General features: G+C 34.8%; 2 protein-coding genes across 2 annotated transcripts in view; one reads left to right on the forward strand and one right to left on the reverse strand.

Annotated features, from left to right (window-relative positions):
* The window catches only part of LOC106140884 (uncharacterized), a 52,921-nt gene extending 37,473 nt beyond the window's left edge, over positions 1–15,448 (forward strand). The window contains exons 3-7 of the mRNA XM_060954552.1: positions 432–797; positions 8,777–8,901; positions 9,295–9,552; positions 9,957–10,146; positions 10,511–15,448. Coding sequence (XP_060810535.1) covers positions 451–797; positions 8,777–8,901; positions 9,295–9,552; positions 9,957–10,146; positions 10,511–14,486 — 4,896 coding nt within the window. The 5' untranslated portion in view covers positions 432–450 and the 3' untranslated portion in view covers positions 14,487–15,448. The remainder of the gene's footprint in view (positions 1–431; positions 798–8,776; positions 8,902–9,294; positions 9,553–9,956; positions 10,147–10,510) is intronic.
* On the reverse strand, positions 15,107–19,901 carry LOC106141014 (zinc finger and BTB domain-containing protein 24-like). The gene is made up of 7 exons (XM_060954553.1): positions 19,756–19,901; positions 19,470–19,612; positions 19,001–19,122; positions 18,198–18,407; positions 17,795–17,926; positions 17,108–17,182; positions 15,107–16,890 (listed from the first exon to the last, which is right to left on the reverse strand). The coding sequence occupies exons 1-7, from the start codon at positions 19,756–19,758 to the stop codon at positions 16,157–16,159; spliced, it is 1,419 nt and encodes a 472-aa protein (XP_060810536.1). The 5' UTR covers positions 19,759–19,901; the 3' UTR covers positions 15,107–16,156.
* Positions 19,902–20,028: the final 127 nt, after the last annotated feature.

Raw genomic sequence — 20,028 nt, forward strand, 5'->3', positions numbered from 1 at the left:
AACAACAATATTGTTTCAAAACACAGTCATTATCTCGCGAATGGCAATTTGTCAACGATTGTATCTGCGAGATGGAGCTGTTATAAGGATATTTACAGATTCTAATATTTTTTTTATAGATCACAGCATATCGTGACTGCAGACAAAGAAATGTGTCTCCTGTTTACAATGGTCGCTATGAGTCGTCGCTAAGTGTAAAATTTCTGCATTACAAAACACAAAACCCCATTAACTTACCAAAAAACATACTTCTCAAAATAATAATTGCTCCATGTTATACCATGTCGCATCCAAAATTCATTATCATTAGTCAGAAAAGACATTACAGTTCAAATATAATTGCACAATAAACAAACTCAATTAAAATAGTTAAACACAAATATACGATATATAACTTTTAAATTAAAATTAGATTTATTCTTTCTTTACAGATGTCAGTCCGCCCCAATAATGGATAGTAACAGCAGATCGGCGTCGCCTCGCGAACCGTCTCGACCGCAGCACAGACCACCTTCTCCTCCCACACCCACTGCCTTCGACAACAGAGCCTACCAACACGACGAAGCCGACCAAAACCACAACGACTCCTTCACATCCAATGCCCCCCAACAAAATGGACACAGCAAAGAACCTAATGGAGACACGAAAACGTTAGAAGCAGTCAATCTTGAACTGATAAATTTGACACCCAAAAATGGTAACGCCAAGAAGAAAGATGCAGTTGAACTGGACATGAATGCTACAAACCCTTACGATGAATATTTCGTTCCGGTGAACGAGCATAGGAAATATATGAGGTAAGATTTTAATTTTAATTTATTTTCTATTAAGAACCATGTATTTGGAATTTTGGACTGGTGGCTCTTTTAAAGGTTGTCCCAAAAATTACACAGTTTATAATAGCTGTGACTTTCAACACATAGTAGAAACAAAAATATTGAAAAACTTATTGTGAACACAGAACGAAAGGATATTCCAAACTTGACGGAGTCATGATCCAAAATTAATGACTTAATTGAACAACTTTTTCACATAGCTCATGCTTCCTATTTCAAGCCGTGTAATTTGCATGCGCCACGGTCTAAATTTTTACATAAAACTGATCAATTCTAATGGTCAGATCAAAGAACTTGGTGCTCCTTGGCAAATTTTTGGACATTGTTTAACACTTTAGTGAAAAACTAACTTGCTTCGGTTTCCTTGTTCCTGCGTCGCCATGCAGAACGTGTGATGCTAATTTAGAACAAACCAATTCTGCAGTTCAAAGACCCCAAGGACATCAGCTTGACACTTTTTCAAGGAGGTCTATTACAAAATAATTAAAGCCTTATTGAAGCGGAAATGTTTAACCAAACCCGACCCGTGACTAATGTTAAAGACATTATCAACCTTTCAAATACGAATTCGTGAATTTTAAAGGTTTAATTTTTTTGAGATATTTACGTCGGTTTTTATTAATTATAATAGGTATATAAAAAAATTGTTTTTGTTTTTGCCTAAGACTTAACATCTTTACAATTTTTCGTTAAGGAATTTTGATTTGAGTTTAAATTAGTAGTTCGGGCAACAACAGCGACAAATTACATTATACTTATTTCCTAAGAAGATTAAAACACGTCGTAAGACCTTGTATAGCATGATTGAAAAAGCTATATCATACAATTACAGTTCTTTTTCTACCTATATACCGATATCGAAACGGTACACAGTCTGATGCTATCTGCTCCAATCTTGGTCAAAGACCACAGTAACAATACTATTGTAGGCAATCGTTAGGTGTACAAAAACATCGCATGCGGTCATTAGTAGATGTTCAAAAAAGTGCTTATTGTGGCCTAATGACACACATTTTATAGAAGTAGGTGCAACTATGTAACATACTATATATTACATACAGCTTGTTAGATATCTCAAATAACTTGCAATTTTTTTTTTAATTATAGAAACCAATACTTATATACCAATACTATTGAGAAAAAGGTAGATCTGATATTAAGCATTTAAATCTAGAAATCTTATCCTTATTCGGTTAACAATATCTTATTGTAGTTAGTTAGTAATACAGATCATCGACAGCAAATTTAGCCATGATGGATCATTGTTATGTTATATATGGAAAGATCATCATTCCTGACGGAATGAATGACGCAGCGGTAGTACGCTTGTCTGCGATCCCGGGTTCGAATCCCGGCCAGGGCATGATGAGAAAAGAACTTTTTCTGATTGGCCTGGGTCTTGGATGTTTATCTATATAATAAGTACCTATTTATTATAGTATCGTTGAGTTAGTATCTCGTAACACAAATCTCGAACTTACTTCGAGGCTAACTCAATCTGTGTTATTTGTCCCGCGTATATTTATATATTTATTATTATTTATTAATGCTTTATCATCATCAATGAACCATCTTGGATTAAACCAATAAAACTATTTGGTCTACATCCATAAGCGCACTAGACATTGTAGGAAACTATGATGGTATTTTCTTATTTTTTGACTTTCATTTGAATACTTAACAAACAATGTCTCAGAGGTCAAATTGAAAAAGTAAAATTTCAAGTAAGAACATTATTGATTTTGCAGAAATTTACTTAACATTAGTGACTTTCCAATATTTTTTCTGATCAGTCAACCTAGACGTAGAAGTAGAAAAACTTATAATGATATTTCGATCGTTCGTATCACATAAAATTTTTATTTAAGCTACTGGTTAATAATGCTATTCGGAAGTACTTAATAATAGTTTAACAGTCCAAATGTAAATTTGAATGAATGTAACGAATTCATAACGCAAGTGTTTATTTGTCAAGGTCAAGTTTATAACTAAAAGTCGAAAATCATATTTATAACTGGTCCACATCTTGTTTAATTTAAAAATATTAATTTCTAAATAGGAAGAGAAACTCAGCAACAGTCTGTTACACATTGTTCGATGTGTTTGTCTTGAAAGCTTTACGTATGGAAAACTTGCAACTAATTTTGAAACTCTGTAGTTTGTTTGTAGTACTAAATGCTGGGAGTATCAAAACGATAGCTTCTTTAGCTTAATTAAAAAGAGAGCTTTCACTTAAATAAACAATCCCACGTCAAGTCAAAGGCCGGAAATGGTTTCGCATCGCTGTAATATGCATATAATACGATTATAATATTATGCAATTTGTTGCATAAGCTCACGGCCAACGACCGCGGTCACAGCGGCGATGCAGTCTTATGAGCATTTTGTGGACCTCTACGACTCGCCTTTCAGTGGTCCTGGGTTCAGTTCTCAGCGGAAACAAAATAAGTACACACCTGCAAATATTGATGGTAAAATATGTAATTAGTATACGACTTATAGAAGAAGCTAGGCAGTTTAAAGATGCACATGGTTCGAATCTCACTACGGTCATGTAGACCAATGACTTTTTCTAAGTTATTAAATTATTAAACTGATTGTTGAACGATGCTCTTGCAGTCCCAAGGGAACAAACAGCGTAAATAAATTTTTTGTCGTATTTAATTCTTCAAGACCAAAATGTAACATTTGAACTATTCCACATTATGTGAACTCGGGTGTATTAGCTAGTAATAATATTATGCAATCACTTGCATAAAACTCAGGGCCGTTGGCCGGGTTGCGGTCACGACACGACGGTGCACTCCTGCGCATAACGTGGTGAACTAATGGGGAAATAAATGCGCCACCAATCCATTGGGCCAATGACATGTATATTATTGAGTATGAGACGCGGAAGACAGGGTCAAATGCAAAGATCAGAACCGGGACGAAAGAAGAATGGGAAACTTAAGTTCTCCATAGAAACGGGTTCGTCTCATCGAACATCATTATCAGAAAAGTCTTAACAGATTTTATACATAGAAAACCAAGGACCCATTTAAAATTTGTGTATAAGTCAAGAGCTACTTAGAAATAGCCTGGTGAACTTATTCTGATAAAAAATTGTCTTGCCGATAGAGATCTAGCAAACGAATTAATAATTTATAAAATTCAGCTAATTATTGCCTATCAGCTTGATTTGGAAATTGATCCTGCATAATAATTGTTCCTTCCAAAAACGATCAATTTATCACATGCGCATCCTTTTGGCTAAATCAATTGAATGAAACACAGAATAACAACTATTTTCCTTCCTTCCAAAATTTTAAAGGATGCGCTGGTTTCACAACTTAGAATCCGGCAGAAAGTTTCGACGATAACAACAAATAACATCATTAGTTCTGCAACGAATGTTAAACTATAGACTGTTACACCAGTGTCACTTCATACATCGCACTTCAGTAACGCCTAGATGTAGCTCTAATAGTGTACAACAACAAATACTATTTATTACTCTTTTAAAAAGCGAGAGTAATAAACTCATTAAAATTTTTAAAGTTCCTGGGGCAAGGGCGCACAGACGTCTGATGGAGGCAACGTAACGTAACGTAGGTGACCCTCACGCAGGCAGCGTAATGCTGCCTGCGTGATGGGATCCCTTCCTAGGGGGTCAAAATTTAAATAATACAATAGAATAGTTTTTTTTTTATTATTGAAAATTATTTGAATAAAAGAAATAAAAGATTTTTTTAAGACTGCAGACAGTGACGAAGATCTCCGAAGACGATAATCATCTGTACATTGGATATTTTGTGATCGAACTCTCTTTCTCAGAAACTTATGTATATTCAGGAGTGCAAGACAAAACAAATGTGTCGGCCAAGAGAGGCCAAAACAATAAAATTGTAATGTCACAGTTAACATAATACCCAAACCAGTCTTTCTTTAATACTCGAGAAAAACAAAACTGGAAATATTCTTAACCTATTGGAATTTCTTGTGGTACGAGTACATTACCCTAAATAGTTACAAAGACCTTTTTCTGTAACCAATAAGTTCCGCGCTTATTTCGTTAATGTTAACGGAACATTGTTCAGTACAGGTCTGTAGAGTAATGTGAGAATATTATGGTTCCATATATTTCTACAAATTTAAATAAATACTTACTTAACTGTAGAGTCCGTGGATTAGCACTGTAATCTGTAATTTCATTGTAATATACTCATAGCATCTGACATTATAATAAAAATAAAATTTCTATGAACATAGGTATATAATTGAAGAATTATTTTTTCTGAATATTTTCAGAGAATAAACTCATATGAGCATACATACATATCACGTCGTCTGCCTTGCAAGGGATATTCCTTGCAAGGCAGACAAAGCCAACAGTCTTAAAATAACTGAAAGACCACGTTCAGCTTATGTAAGTAGTATGGCTTTATGATGGAATTGAGATTCAAATGGTGGGTGACAGGTTGCTAACCCATCGCCTATTAGAGGAATCCTAAATTTATAATCCTTTCCCTTTGTCGCCTTTTACAACATCCATGGGAATGATATGGAGTGGTTATATTCTAAGTTGTAGAAACCAAACGGCAGTCACATGAACATTTATCAATAACCAGCCATTTATTTACCTTTGTCTTCGCTCCCAAAAGAATTTTCACAGATAAAGTTGCAAATTCAATCGAAATCGATCTAGTTTTTGAATCTTCTATTCATTGCAAACAAAAAACTTAAAAGTAGTAGAGCTCGAAATCCCCAAGACCTCACAAGGAGCGTCAAACAAGTAAGCCGGTTAATATAACATGTAAGTTTTGTGAGATGTCTGTAACCAACTCGTATTGTGTTACCTTCGCGTCGGTGACTGAACTACTATTTATAACTATTTTCATTTCAAATTCATACCGTTACAATGTAAGTAATGGATGATGTTTTTACGTATTAGAATTATCTTCCTTATATTTTTTATAAGGGTAAATTAGATGACTGACTTATCTATGCACAGCCCAAACGACTAAACGGAAACCTAAAATAAATAATGCCGCAGACGTTTGCAAACATAATTATATGTGAGTTTTTATTAAATCCCTAATGAAAGATTTCTTAAACAACTTGAAAATGAACTGACCAGTGTATAATAAATAAATAATAATAAATACATACGGGACAAATTACACAGATTGAGTTAGCCTCGAAGTAAGTTCGAAACTTGTGTTACGAGATACTAACTCAACGATACTATATTGTATAATAAATACTTATATAAATAAACATCCAAGACCCAGGCCAATCAGAAAAAGTTCTTTTTTCATCATGCCCTGACCGGGATTCGAACCCAGGACCGCCGGTGTCATAGACAAGCGTACAACTGCTGCGCCACCGCGGTCGACCACGTTCAGCTTATGTAAGTAGTATGGCTTTATGATGGAATTGAGATTCAAATGGTGGGTGACAGGTTGCTAACCCATCGCCTATTAGAGGAATCCTAAATTTATAATCCTTTCCCTTTGTCGCCTTTTACAACATCCATGGGAATGATATGGAGTGGTTATATTCTAAGTTGTAGAAACCAAACGGCAGTCACATGAACATTTATCAATAACCAGCCATTTATTTACCTTTGTCTTCGCTCCCAAAAGAATTTTCACAGATAAAGTTGCAAATTCAATCGAAATCGATCTAGTTTTTGAATCTTCTATTCATTGCAAACAAAAAACTTAAAAGTAGTAGAGCTCGAAATCCCCAAGACCTCACAAGGAGCGTCAAACAAGTAAGCCGGTTAATATAACATGTAAGTTTTGTGAGATGTCTGTAACCAACTCGTATTGACCGGGATTCGAACCCAGGACCGCCGGTGTCATAGACAAGCGTACTACTGCTGCGCCACCGCGGTCGACCACGTTCAGCTTATGTAAGTAGTATGGCTTTATGATGGAATTGAGATTCAAATGGTGGGTGACAGGTTGCTAACCCATCGCCTATTAGAGTTACTCGTAAGTGTATCAAATAATAATTATCTATTTAGTTACTTTTACATAAAAAAGCCTTCCTAAATCCTGAGTAACGTATTTATAGAGCGACATTTAAACGATTATTACATGAACGTCATGCCATAATACTTAATTTTGACATCAAGTTGGAGACGACACAACTATTATTATGGCTGCCTGTCAATACCAATACGATGATGCAATGGATGGAATCCACATAATAGGCGCAGCAGAACAACCATAGCTTATGATACAACAATGTGTCACACTGGTTTTCAAGTTGCATCAGTATGACACGCTGATATTTAGGCTATAGGCCCATTCATACTGAATAGTCCAATAGTCAGATACGCTTACCCAATGAACCGTAAAGTGATCGAACACGTGAATCTGGGTCATAGCTCAAGCTTATTAGCGGTCGTGGTTTTCAACACTGATGCAACTGAATTCGCAGTCTACAATGAACAGGCACATGAAAATTCTGATAATGTATTACGAAAAATGTGTAATTAAGTGGCATTGTTCGCAAGGTAATTAACGAAATGTAAATAACTGATAACCGACCTATTCGCTGGCACTAAAGAGAATGGGCAGCGGGTCCAAAATCGCTCCTTAAGGAGTACATAAGTCTAAAAGTTTAAAATCGGTATAAATATAGATTTCTATAGTCTGATAGATGTAACGAAATACTTTAATGTAAATAATAGCTGTATACCTATATGATTTCTTCAAATAATATGGACATACCGGTTTCACTTTTCACATGTGTAGGTACCTACTATTAGCGTTGAAGTGGTAAAACTGCAGCGGTCCGCGGCGCAGCCAAGGTTCACGTCAGAATCCCGGGGACCTTAACGTGCCATAACATCGTCGATTGTTCAGAGTGCAAGTGGGGGGAGGGGGCAGGAACAGAGGAACAAAGCGCGGGCATTGACCTCCATGCACTCGCCTCACCAACCTGGATACATGGATTTTATAATGCCGAATGTGTCTCAGTACAACTATGTGCACTAAACTCATCAGTGACACTAGGAACAATAATTTGAATAATAGCTTGCAAGCCATGTCATTTACTGACATACATAATGATTTTGATTTAGCTGTTCCTACATTAGAGAGGAAGTTATTGAAATTGTTATTTAGCATCTTGAAATTATTTCCGTTACTCTTGATTCAGATTTTAACAAATTATGCAATTTTAAACCACTGCCCTTTTCCTCTCCGGCCTTATCAGAGCAAAGATTTCTTATAGTGTTATCGCAGCTGCTGACATGTAGAATTTCTAATTCTGTGCTTTTATATATGTAGATATAAAAAAATATCTATGGAATGTGTGGGTGAAATAAAATCTTTGAATAAACACATTCTTATTAAACCATGTTATTATTATTATTTTAGGCGGTCCTGTAAATTAACATAGTGAGATTCCCATAACGTTTACCCCAATGCGTCCTTCGAATAATTCCAAGTATCTTATTTACATAGGTGCATCAAAACTCACAACTTGTGGATACCGAATAAGGAAATGCAAAATACACTCTTAAAAACGATCGTCACAAGATACATTTTATAATATTCTAAAGTATTGAAAGATGTTAAAAGAGATGCGAAGACAATAGCATGTTTAAGAATCTTTGTATTCAGTTTGTCGTGTGTGCGGTATTCGACGAATCCAAACTTTTAACAGCAATCACTTTTGTTAGTAATCCGACATTTTTTTATAAATTTTCACAAGGCTGTCCAAAATACATCAAGTCATTCGTTTTTGTGATTAAAGTCTCAACTCAGGGCTCTCAAGGCCTGGAAGCGCAGTGCCGTATAAAGTGTAGCAGCGTAGGGAACACACAGTGAGAAAGGAAAACACTGAAAATATACTGCTCTAACTGAAATCGAAAATAATTGTATTCTTCCTGCAACATTTTAAGGATAGGTCCAACTTATAACAACTTTGTCTACTTTCAGAGGGGAGAAATTATACGTGACAGCTGACAAACGAGGCGAGAAAGGCGGCTGCAAGAGGCCCCTGTGCTGGACGCTGCTAGCTCTGGTGGCTGCTGTTATTGTGGCACTCATTGTTCTCGCTGCTAGTAAGTTTATTTTACTTATTCTTCCTTAAAACCGTTATAAAGCAGCGTTTCGTAGTCAACAAGAAACCAACTAAGTACCTATAATGACCAACCTGAGTCTGAGAACTTGGCTGTTAAGGTTGAAAAGGTGGCTAATACATTAAATATCAATAGAAATTATTTAACTTAAAACAAATTTTGGAAGAAGATAGAAGCACATAAAATTACTAATCAAGTTTGCTCTGAGTTAAGCGTAGTAGAGTGGGCAATAGAAAAAATGTATTGTTGGTGTAAACGCGGTGTACCCTATGAAAGCTGCCAAGTTTATCTAATCTTAAATGAAAGTTAAAAACTCAAAAGTTTGATATAGACTTTAGGCGTAAAAATTGACACCTACAATTTTGATACTTTCAGCTGGAGTACTATTTAGCAGCACTCCAACGACAGTCGAACAATACAACTCTTCAGTCAGCTCGGCTCGTGCATTTGGTGGCCTCGCTCACGATCACAGTCAACATGATCACGATCACCAACACGATCATGATCACGATCATAATCATCACAATCATGATCACAGCCATGACCACGGTACGCAGACGACTGTAGAACCGGACACGCAAAGTGATGAGGGTCGTTCTTTGGGTGCAGATGACAACGATCCGTCAATGTATGGTATGTGCCTATTTGTCTTTTTGTAATAATAGTAATCTTTATTATACAAACACTAATGAATGATTCAGAAAAAACACACTTTGATGATTATTTATTTGGATTTTTAAGCAAAGTGCTTAAGCAAATATGCAGGTTCTGCTTTATGAGATTGTTTTACAAATCTTCTTTTCACTAACGTAACCTATAGTAATCGAGAATACTTAATCCTTTGGTGTTAGACAAGCAGTAATCAAATATAGAAATCATTTCACTTAAATAACGCATTTTAATAAACGTAAAGAGAATTATCAAGGTAGGCCAGGGTAAAAGTAACACATAAACGTGTCTTTTAAGGCAATACACACATTTCCAATAAAAAATCTTTTACATCAATCATTAACATGTACCTTTCGCTAACTTTCCAGTGCCAAGAACCGTCGAAGGTGAGGTAAAAATTGACAACGAAGCATTTACACCAGAACTGCAAGATACCGATAGCCAGGAATACAAGGAGCTCACAGCCACCTTCAGCGATGCTCTGAAACGCGCTCTTTTCGACCGCAACACTATCGAGCGCGGCGACAATGAAATCAATGTGGAAGTCGTTAAATTAAGGTAAAATATTAGATTATTAATGAAATATAAATTTATTATATTATATTATATTGTGATATTTTGATTAATATTTTGGTCAAAGTCAAAATACGGTTTGGAGTACATAACTCCAAACCGATAACTCTAACGAAAAAATTTCAAACGAATATGCAGTGGTCCCATCATCATATTCCAATGAATTTCTGCCTATAAAAAGTGTGACTTTAGTGATACAATAATCATTTCCCAAAGATGGAACGTTTGCCATACATTTATTTGACAACTTAATTTCAAATGTAATGGCATGATTTAATTTTTTAGATTAAATCATACTAATAATAAGATTTTATTATTTGAAAACATCAATTATATTTTCTTATTGCAGGGAAGGCTCCGTGATCGTAAGGTACAGAATTCACTGGAAAACGAAGCCCGGTATGGCAGGCACAGAAAACTTATTAACGCCCGAAACTCTGCAGTCCCAACTAAACAATTATCTCGAGCGCAACAACAGAATGATAAGCACATTCCATATTGCAGAAGACAAAATGAGTACCCGCCAAGTCCTCGACATATGCAAGATATCAAAGTACGACTGCGAACATGAATGCGTGTTTGACGAAAACACACTTGATTTTATGTGCACGTGTCCACCTGGGCTAATGTTAGATATGACAAATCTCAAAAAATGTATTCCAATTTTAGAAAACTCTAAGGAACAAGAAGTCAGAGGTATAGAATTAAATTCCAATCCAAGGACAACGAAACCTATGCCAGAGGGAGAAAAATCAAACAGTGAATCGGTACGAGTCCTTAACAATAATGCATTCGACTGGAAACAAACAGATCATGAAACTCCCGAAACTACTACCCAAATGGAATCTGATGTGAGCTTTTCGCACATTTTCGGAAACTCAAATGATTCTCAAGAAACCGAACAGAGTGCAGAATCAAAAACGACAACAAAGCCAATTCCCATAGCCGAACCGGAACCTACTTCTGAACCTAATCCTGAACCGGAACCTGCTTCGGAACCTAATCCTGAACCGGAACCTGCTTCGGAACCCAATCCTGAACCGGAACCTGCTTCGGAACCCAATCCTGAACCGGAACCTGCTGCTGAACCTAAGCCTGAGCCCGAGCCCACTTCTGAACCCAATCCTGAACCAAAGCCCGACACCGTAGCTTTTGAACCTAAAACAGAGCCGGAACCAACTCCTGAACCGAAATCCGAACCTGAATCAAATCCCGAACCGAAGTCGGAGCCGGAACCAACACCCGAACCTAAGTCCGAGCCAGAACCAACTTCTGAACCTAAGCCTGAGCCTAAACCGGAACCAGCTTCTGAGGTAAAATCTGAGCCAGAATCAACTTCTGGACCTAAGCCTGAGCCAGAGCCGGAACCAGCTTCTGGTGTAGTGCCCGAGCCAGAACCGACTTCTGAGCCTCAACCTGAGCCGGAATCTCAACCAGAGCCAAAATCAGTTCCAGAATCTAAACCTGAACCAGAAATAGCTGTAGAGTCTAAACAAAATCCAGAACCAACACAAGCAGCTCCGGAGACACAATCTGAAGAATCAATCCTAAAAGTGGCGCCTCTTTTGTATCACGAACAACACGAGCCTGCACCAGAACCACAGCCAACCGCTGAGCCGGCGCCAGAATCGCAATCATCTGCGGAGCCCGTAGCAGAACCGCAACCACCTGCTGAGATTGCACCAGAACCGCAACCGACTGCTATGCAAGAGCCCGCACTAAAAGAAATATTCCAGCCTGTCGCTGAGCTTTCTTCAGAAGCCGTTGAAGAACCTATGGCAAATACAACCGTAATGTCAGAATCATCCGACGAAGTAAAATTAGATACATCATCATCAGAAAATGTCAGTTTAGCAACAGAACCTAAAGTTTCTGAACCAGCCCCTGAACCTATGGCTGATTTGGCAACATCTTCCGAAACAAAGCCAGAAATTACAAATAGTCAAATTTCATCGGACCAAATGTCTATGGCTATAGAAAGTACTGTAAAACCTGAATTAACATCGGAGACAGAAATGAGTCTCGAAAACAAAGATGAATCGAGAGAAATGAGTATAACAAAATCGGCAGACGAAAATGTACCTGAAACAACCACATTAAGAATCTCGATATCAGAACCTAAAATAATTACTGAACCTTCTTATGAACCAAAACCTGAAATAATTTCAATTTTGAGTGAACCAAAATACTCGAATAAAAATATCCAAGAGACTGAAACCACAACAAATAGTGAATGGCTAGAAAGTGACAAAATCTGGAATGAGAAGGAGAACCAGGCTAGCGTTGATATCGTGAACAATGTTTTCGAGCAAAGATCTTTCAGTTCCTATAATAACGAACATAACGATAACGCATTTGAGACCACTACAATACAAAACGACAATGAAAGTCAAAAAAGTGACATATCATTCGAAGATTTACAAAATCAAGATGGACCACTTCATACGTCCAATGTTCTACTCGACAATTTAGCTAGCAATAACCAAACTACACCTAAAATGTCCTCCATTATTAACAATGACCACGAGAAAGAAGATATGAATATCACATCCAATTATGACAATCAACAAATTGTTTTTAACAAGGACACAACAACACAAATTAAAAATGAAGATTCTATGAAAACATCTATAGTTTATAAGACCAAACAAAAAGAGACTGATGAGATTACGACAACAGAAGAAAAAACAACTATCCAAGGAGAACCTGTGACTGAATATTCTATCAAAAATCAATTATTAGTCGATAACTCATCTGCAACTGAAATGCTATTAAACGCTTTAAATGTCAAGAAAAAATCCGAGACGTCAACAGAATCGACTACAGTAAACAACATAGATGATGCTACAGATATTACATTTGACAACATAAGTAATTTAAATCAGTACAATCGTTCTTCCAAATCATTTGAAAGTGAAAATAACACTTTGACGGAATTATCTGAATTGCCAGACTTCCCTAAAAATACATTAACAACAGAATCCGAATGGCTCTCGGTTCCTGTAACGGAAATTCAATATGATCAAATCACAAATAATTTCCCAAAACCAGAAACCACACAAATACCTATAACTAAAATAGAAGAAGTAATAAACCATGGGCTTCTCACGGACGATTTTGAACCAGATTATTTTACAGGCATAAGTTCCACTAAAATGATGGAAGATGTTCCAATGTATGGTATAACGCACGACTATGATAATGATGACTCAAGAGTGAAAAGAGTAGACAACGCAACAACTGAAGCCTTTACAAAATCTGTTCCAATAGACACTACTACCGAAAAGATGATGACGGAAAGTAGCTCTATTTTTAATATTCCATTAGAAATGACTACTATAACACAATATATTTATGAAACAGCTGACAAACATAACCAAAAGGAACTTCCAGACATATCCTATGAGCAAAGGGAAATTGTTACTGAAAAACAAAAAATTGAAGATACTAATATTGATCCGGCCCCTGTTTGGGAAGAATCTGAAGTAGATAGGGAACCAGTCAAAGAAATGCCAAAATCTGAACAAAATGTCACATCTCTGACCACCACATCTACTGAAATACCCACAGCATTAATGACAAATAATATTAATCAAAAGAACATTACTAAAACAACAGAAGAAAGTATAGATAATCTCCAAAATTCCACACGCTCTAACAATTTAAGTGTGACTGTGTATGAAGTAACTAGTCAGAGTATTAACCAATCTACTGTAACTAACACGACCAATGCTCATTCCGCTGAATACGACGAACACGAAATTGATATGAACCCATTTTTACCTGAAGTAGAGAATAATAAACATCTTGTCAAAAAATTACAAGAGGGGCATGATCTCGAACCCAACAATCTAAATGAAACTCAAAATGACAATGTAGAAGAGCATTCCACTATTATTTTAGAGGGGCAATTGACTTCCACTAATACTTCAACAAAAGGACAACAACAAACAAACACCTATGACGATAGTTTAAATTTAAACAATACGAGTGCTGAAGATAAAGATGATGCGAAGCAACCAAATCAGGAGAAAGAAAATTCACCAACGTTTTTAGAAGACACTGATGATTTATTACTTCCAGAATGGGAATCAGATGAATATAAAGCCAGCAAAACATCGACATCAGAACCCTCGATGCGAAGTAATGAGTACCTCAGTGTGGTGCCAATTGATCAAGAAAAACTAGAACTTAAAGCGTTAAAGAAAGATTATGAAAGTAAAAACCTACAAGGCCTTAATGATATAAGTGACTCGCCAAAAAAAAGTGACAAAAGGACACTAGACGTAACCAGATTAGATTCAGTTACTAATAATGAAGCGTAAGCGATGAAAGTTGAGTGTTTGTATGTAACGCAAGAGTGTATATTGCTGTTTGTTTCCTGTGATGATATAATTTCGAACAATTTTACTACAATCTTATATAGACTATTTTATACCAATGTAAATGTTGTATTATGGATTTTTAAGTTTTTCGTGGATATAAAAATCGCCCAAATTCTATAACGTACCTACATAATAAATATTAATATTAGTTTCCTATCGATAACATTTAGACTAGTCACTGTAGGGAGAAGTCATCATCTTGAGATGTTTAGATTATTTATTGCTTCAATGTACGCTGCAAATCGTGTGGGTTCGATTAACTTAACTTTTTTATGTTAGGTCGATTCTAATTCGTCGGTTTAAATGATAAGGTCTGATATACTATTCTCACTGTAACATGATCATACAGTGAGCCTTAGGAGTCCATTCGCTCAAAAAGTAATTTACGGTTTTATGCGATATAAATTGTATCATAGTGCTCGACAAAGCGCTGCTCTAAACTCTGAGAAAATATAATTGTGCATGTTTTATGTATTCCTGGGATGTAATTCGTATATTATTTGCATCATAATTATCTTTTGGAAATTTCTAAATTGAGATCCTCTTTTCTAATAATGGGGCAAAATCTGAAATCCTGATTTAAATTGTTACCATAGTTAATTACGAAACTAAAAATCCTGAATTCCCACATACATCTTGATTTGAGGATGTAATGTTAGCAGTGGACGTGCTTAATGAATATTTTCTTGAAACGAAAATATCTTCGCCATGTCGTATTGTGATAAAACGCTGGTTAAAGCTACATTCCATTCGTACTTAAATATTATAACTTAGTGATATACGGAAGTGAGGTCTGATTGTAAAATAATAATATGTAGTTCTTGTTAACTAAGACATATTTTGTATAAATGGTTGAAATTGTAAAGAATTACGTTGTAAATAAATTTTAAAGTTAATTATAATTTCGATATTTTATTTGTAACACCTTTAAACATTTATGAATAAGTAACATGGCAAATTTTATAGTACAACAACATCACAGATCATTCACTATAAGTCAACAAATTTTTTCCAAAAAAATATGACAAGGACTCCAAGTTACGTTAATACATACAACTTTAACTCCTTTATCATAAATGAAAATTTATATGAACACATGCACAACTAAGTCTATAATGACACCTGCAAATATGATAAAACAAAGTACCTCAGGACAATTCAAAACATCAAAATGTTAAATTTGCTAAAAAAAAAAATTTAAACTACTGTCACATGTTAATTGTTTATATAAGTACTAATAAACTAGCAAAAGTTAGTCTACCTGATCCAGGTCTAGATTTCGACCGAAAACAGTGACCACAAAGATATAAGATAAAACTATTGATTTTTAAAATAAATTACCTCATAAGATATTGTGATTGGTGAAATTAAAATAAAGAAATATGTATTCTAAGTGATAGATATATGCCAACGTATTGATTTTATTTTTTGCCAATTTCGCTGATGTTAATGGGTAAAATACACTAAAGTTTAATGATACTTATAATTCTACGATATTTTAAAGACAGCCATAATAATCACATAAGTACATTAATTTAAGGAGCAAAAAACGACAGCTATAATATTAACCAAGTACGAACGTAAGTAACGAAGTATAGTTTCATAACATACTAATTAACCCTTGGCTGTGGAGTAATCTCATCAATTTCTTCCGCATTCACAGTATCATCTAACGCCATTCTCGCACAAAGGCATCCATCACTAATCTTTCCACTTTCTGTCGCTATGCACTTTCCTAACACACTTTTACAACTATTGAACTGCCACAAATCTTTCTTTCCTTCATTTATTTCATCAACTCTTGGAGCTATATCAATATCTGTGTCAAATGTTTCTTTTATTTTTATTGTACCGTCTATACAGTACTCAAACTCTGGTAATTGACTTCTATATTTGCTACAAGTACTTTTAGATGGTACACTTTTGATGCTTTCATTGGGATTGCAAGCACAGCCTTCACATATATTCCTCTTTTCAGATATTTCTGCATTAGCACCTTTATCAAAATTATTCCCTATTTCACTAGGATTTTCATTTGGTATCAAATCATATTGAGTGTCTGTAGTCGTCATTTGCGCACAAAGACAATTTTCATTTACTTCTCCATTTGCAGAGACTATACAACCACCCAGAACAGATTTGCAACTTCTAAAATCATCAATTCGGAAAGTTTCTTCTTTGACAGATCTCACTGACAAATCCTGAGGGGCTGCGGAATCATAGCTTTCTTGAAAACTAAGGGTTGGCAAATTCTGTAAATGATTTATAGTTTTCTTCTCAACTGTAATATATCCTTGCATTTGGTCCTCTACAATTGTTTGACTTGAAGAACATTTTGTAGACTCTGAAATTATATATTGAAAAAAATAATATAATAATAGAAAAAGAAATATGCAACACATCAAACTAAGTTGTGATGTAAACTATGAATAATTGATGAAATACAAATCAATGCATACAAAATATTAGATGCAAGTTCAAAAATTTGTAATTCAAAGTCAGGCTTTTTATTCAACATATTATTTTGGGTTTAACAAAATACGAGAAAATTATGTACATACCTTCTACTTTCATTTTAAATGTTTCGCACTCAGAATTGGAATCAGATGATGATATGCCACTATCAATTGTAGCAGCTGCAATAAATGCAAAATATTAGAACAATGAATATCCACTTGTGTATATTTGAATCAACTAGATTCACAGATGAGAACAAAGTCAAAGTAAGAAACATTGTCATTTTACAGATATATAACATAAAAAATAGATCTTAATGTATTGCAATAAAGCACACAATTTTTATATTTAAGGATTGTAATATTTTTAAGATCCTATTTCAAACAGACAGACGAACTTGTTTGTTTCAGAAACTTTTAGCAGATCATGAAGTTGATTATTGGTTAAGTATTTATTATCTATTTGCTGCTGGTTCTATTCTATTTCTATTGGACACATAATTGGTTATTTATAATTTTAACTAGCCAGAAGAATCCTATCATGAGACTACATCAGCTATTTTCATTGCATCTGACAGAACCAAGGAAAGTCTTGATATGCCATGTTCAGCTGTATAGCTCAAATATTGGAAGAGAGATTCAAATAGTGACAGGTTGCTAGCCCATCTTCTACGTTTTATTAGTCATTCCTGTAGTCGCCTTTTACGACATCCATGGGAAAGATAAAGAGTGGTTCTATTTTAAAATGCCTGACCTATGTATATTATGGAAATATTTATAAAAAAAACTTACTGTGAGTAGCAAGATGTCTTTTCCTTGCATATTCATGAGTGAAATTCTTGTTGCATTTGGGCACAGTACATTGAAGACGTTCCATAGTATGCGTTTTAATGTGGGTTTTCAAATGGTGCAACTGAATAAAACCTAAAAAAGTAATTAGCTATAATTTGACGGTACATACACAAATTGATTAAAAATATATATTTCGATGCCATGTCAAAAATAATGTATGTAGCTAGTAGATTAGTTGGTAGTTTACTATCAGATGGAGCCATCTTTGTTTTATTATAAAAAAATATTCACATATTAAAGATTTCGTAATTATTATAAAAATAATCGTCAAATCTTTAATATGTGAACCATCAGGACACCTTTGATTACCTTAAAAGATCAAAAACATTGAAAATTAACTCACCTTTGCAACATATATTACAGAAATATTGCTTAGTGTTTGTATGGGTCATCTCATGGTGTTTCAAATGATGTTGGAAGTTGAAGGACTTATTGCAGCCCTGATGGTTACAGCGATACCTCCTCTCCGACACCGGTTTGTGCGTCTTCAGATGTGTACGTAGTGCTATATCACTATTGAACTTAGCATTGCATTTGGAACAGATATATGTACCTGTAAAAGAAAATATTCCATTTCACACACAATTCTGTTTCAAGTTAAATTATGGTTGAAATGGATTATAAAAATTCATCAACTTGGGGAAAATGTATGTATATTTTTGGTATTTGTGTTTGTAACATGATAACTTTCAAACCGCTGGTCTGATTTTGATGGTATTTACAATTTACGTTAATAGAATTTTTAAATCTTGAGGTCGTTAAAATCTATTCAGTTATTTTTGAGACACTCACAATTTTATAAGGGTATGCAAGTTTCATGGCCACTAGTTTTACTCAATTTTACCTGTCACTGAATTGTACTAAACTGTTCATATTATGTCTTCTGATAAAGTCAATAATCACAAGACGCAAAAACCATGTTTAGCTAATATATATATAATAACAATGGAATTGAGATCTGAAGATAGGGACAGGTTTTTCCTGTGATTAACTTTTACAATCTGCATGGAAACAAAAGCAGCTACTGTTTTTTTTTCTTCACTACAAGAACAGCACGAAAGCTTTCACTAGATGAATACCTTTATGTAAACTTACTTGGACTTTAAACCCTAACTGACTATGTACAACTTATTATGTAATACTAACCTTTGTGTGCATAATTCATGTGCCTTTTGAGTAAGGCTTCATCTCGGAACTTGTGATTGCACTCACTGCACCACACATCTTCAACTCGGTCATGTTGTTTCTCATGTCTACGTAAAGCAGAACTGTAACATTTAATTAAAATATTAGAATCTATAAATTGTTGATATGTGAACCAATACATTTGGTACTGAAGATGGGATAATGTGGAAAGAAAAATGACAAAAAGTAGACCTTGGAGCTTGAAGAATAGATTGATTTGGTTGCAACTGGGACTAAAATTAGAATCTGAAGATAATTAATTTGGAAGGATTTCGGCGAATGTATATTTCAAAGACCCAAAATTAAGCAATACTTGTAAAAAAAAAACAGGGTCAAAGATTATACAACAGATGATAAGCAAAACAGACAGTAAAAATCCAGATTTCGATTATCAAAGTAGGAAATGAGATATCAAAATAAAGAAACTTACAGAAAACTAAATTTTTTCATGCATATTTTGCATTGGAACTGTGGTGTATGACTTTCTTCATGCCTCTTTTTCTCGCTCTCATATTTAAATTGTTTGTGGCAATAACCACACTTTATGACACTCTTCTTTTCTTCTGATTTCATCTGTTGTAATTTCAGGTTGTAATTAATTAGAAATCCTGAAGTTTGAACTTGCAAGAGATAAGGTGATAAGAAAAGAGATAAGTTCAGAAACTGTTATCAAATATTGGATACAGTTTTCCTTGATATATTGTATATTAAATTACCATGGAAACACATTTATGGAGATAACGCAAAGAAAGAAACAAGCAAGCAAGAAAACAAAATTAATTGATTTCGAAATAAATATCAAATATTGTTTGTGTAGAACAAAATATATTCCGTTTTGCTTTTCTTTCCTCATTATTTGTCACTTTTCTGTCACTAAATGACAATGATGGCTTACATTGACAGTAATAGTTTTTATTTTAAAAAAAGGTTATATGGGACAAAAAAAACTGTAATGCCTGTAAAAAAAAATATCCCCGAATATCACTGTC

This window comes from Amyelois transitella, chromosome 4 (assembly GCF_032362555.1).
Source record: "Amyelois transitella isolate CPQ chromosome 4, ilAmyTran1.1, whole genome shotgun sequence".
NCBI lineage: Eukaryota > Metazoa > Arthropoda > Insecta > Lepidoptera > Pyralidae > Amyelois > Amyelois transitella.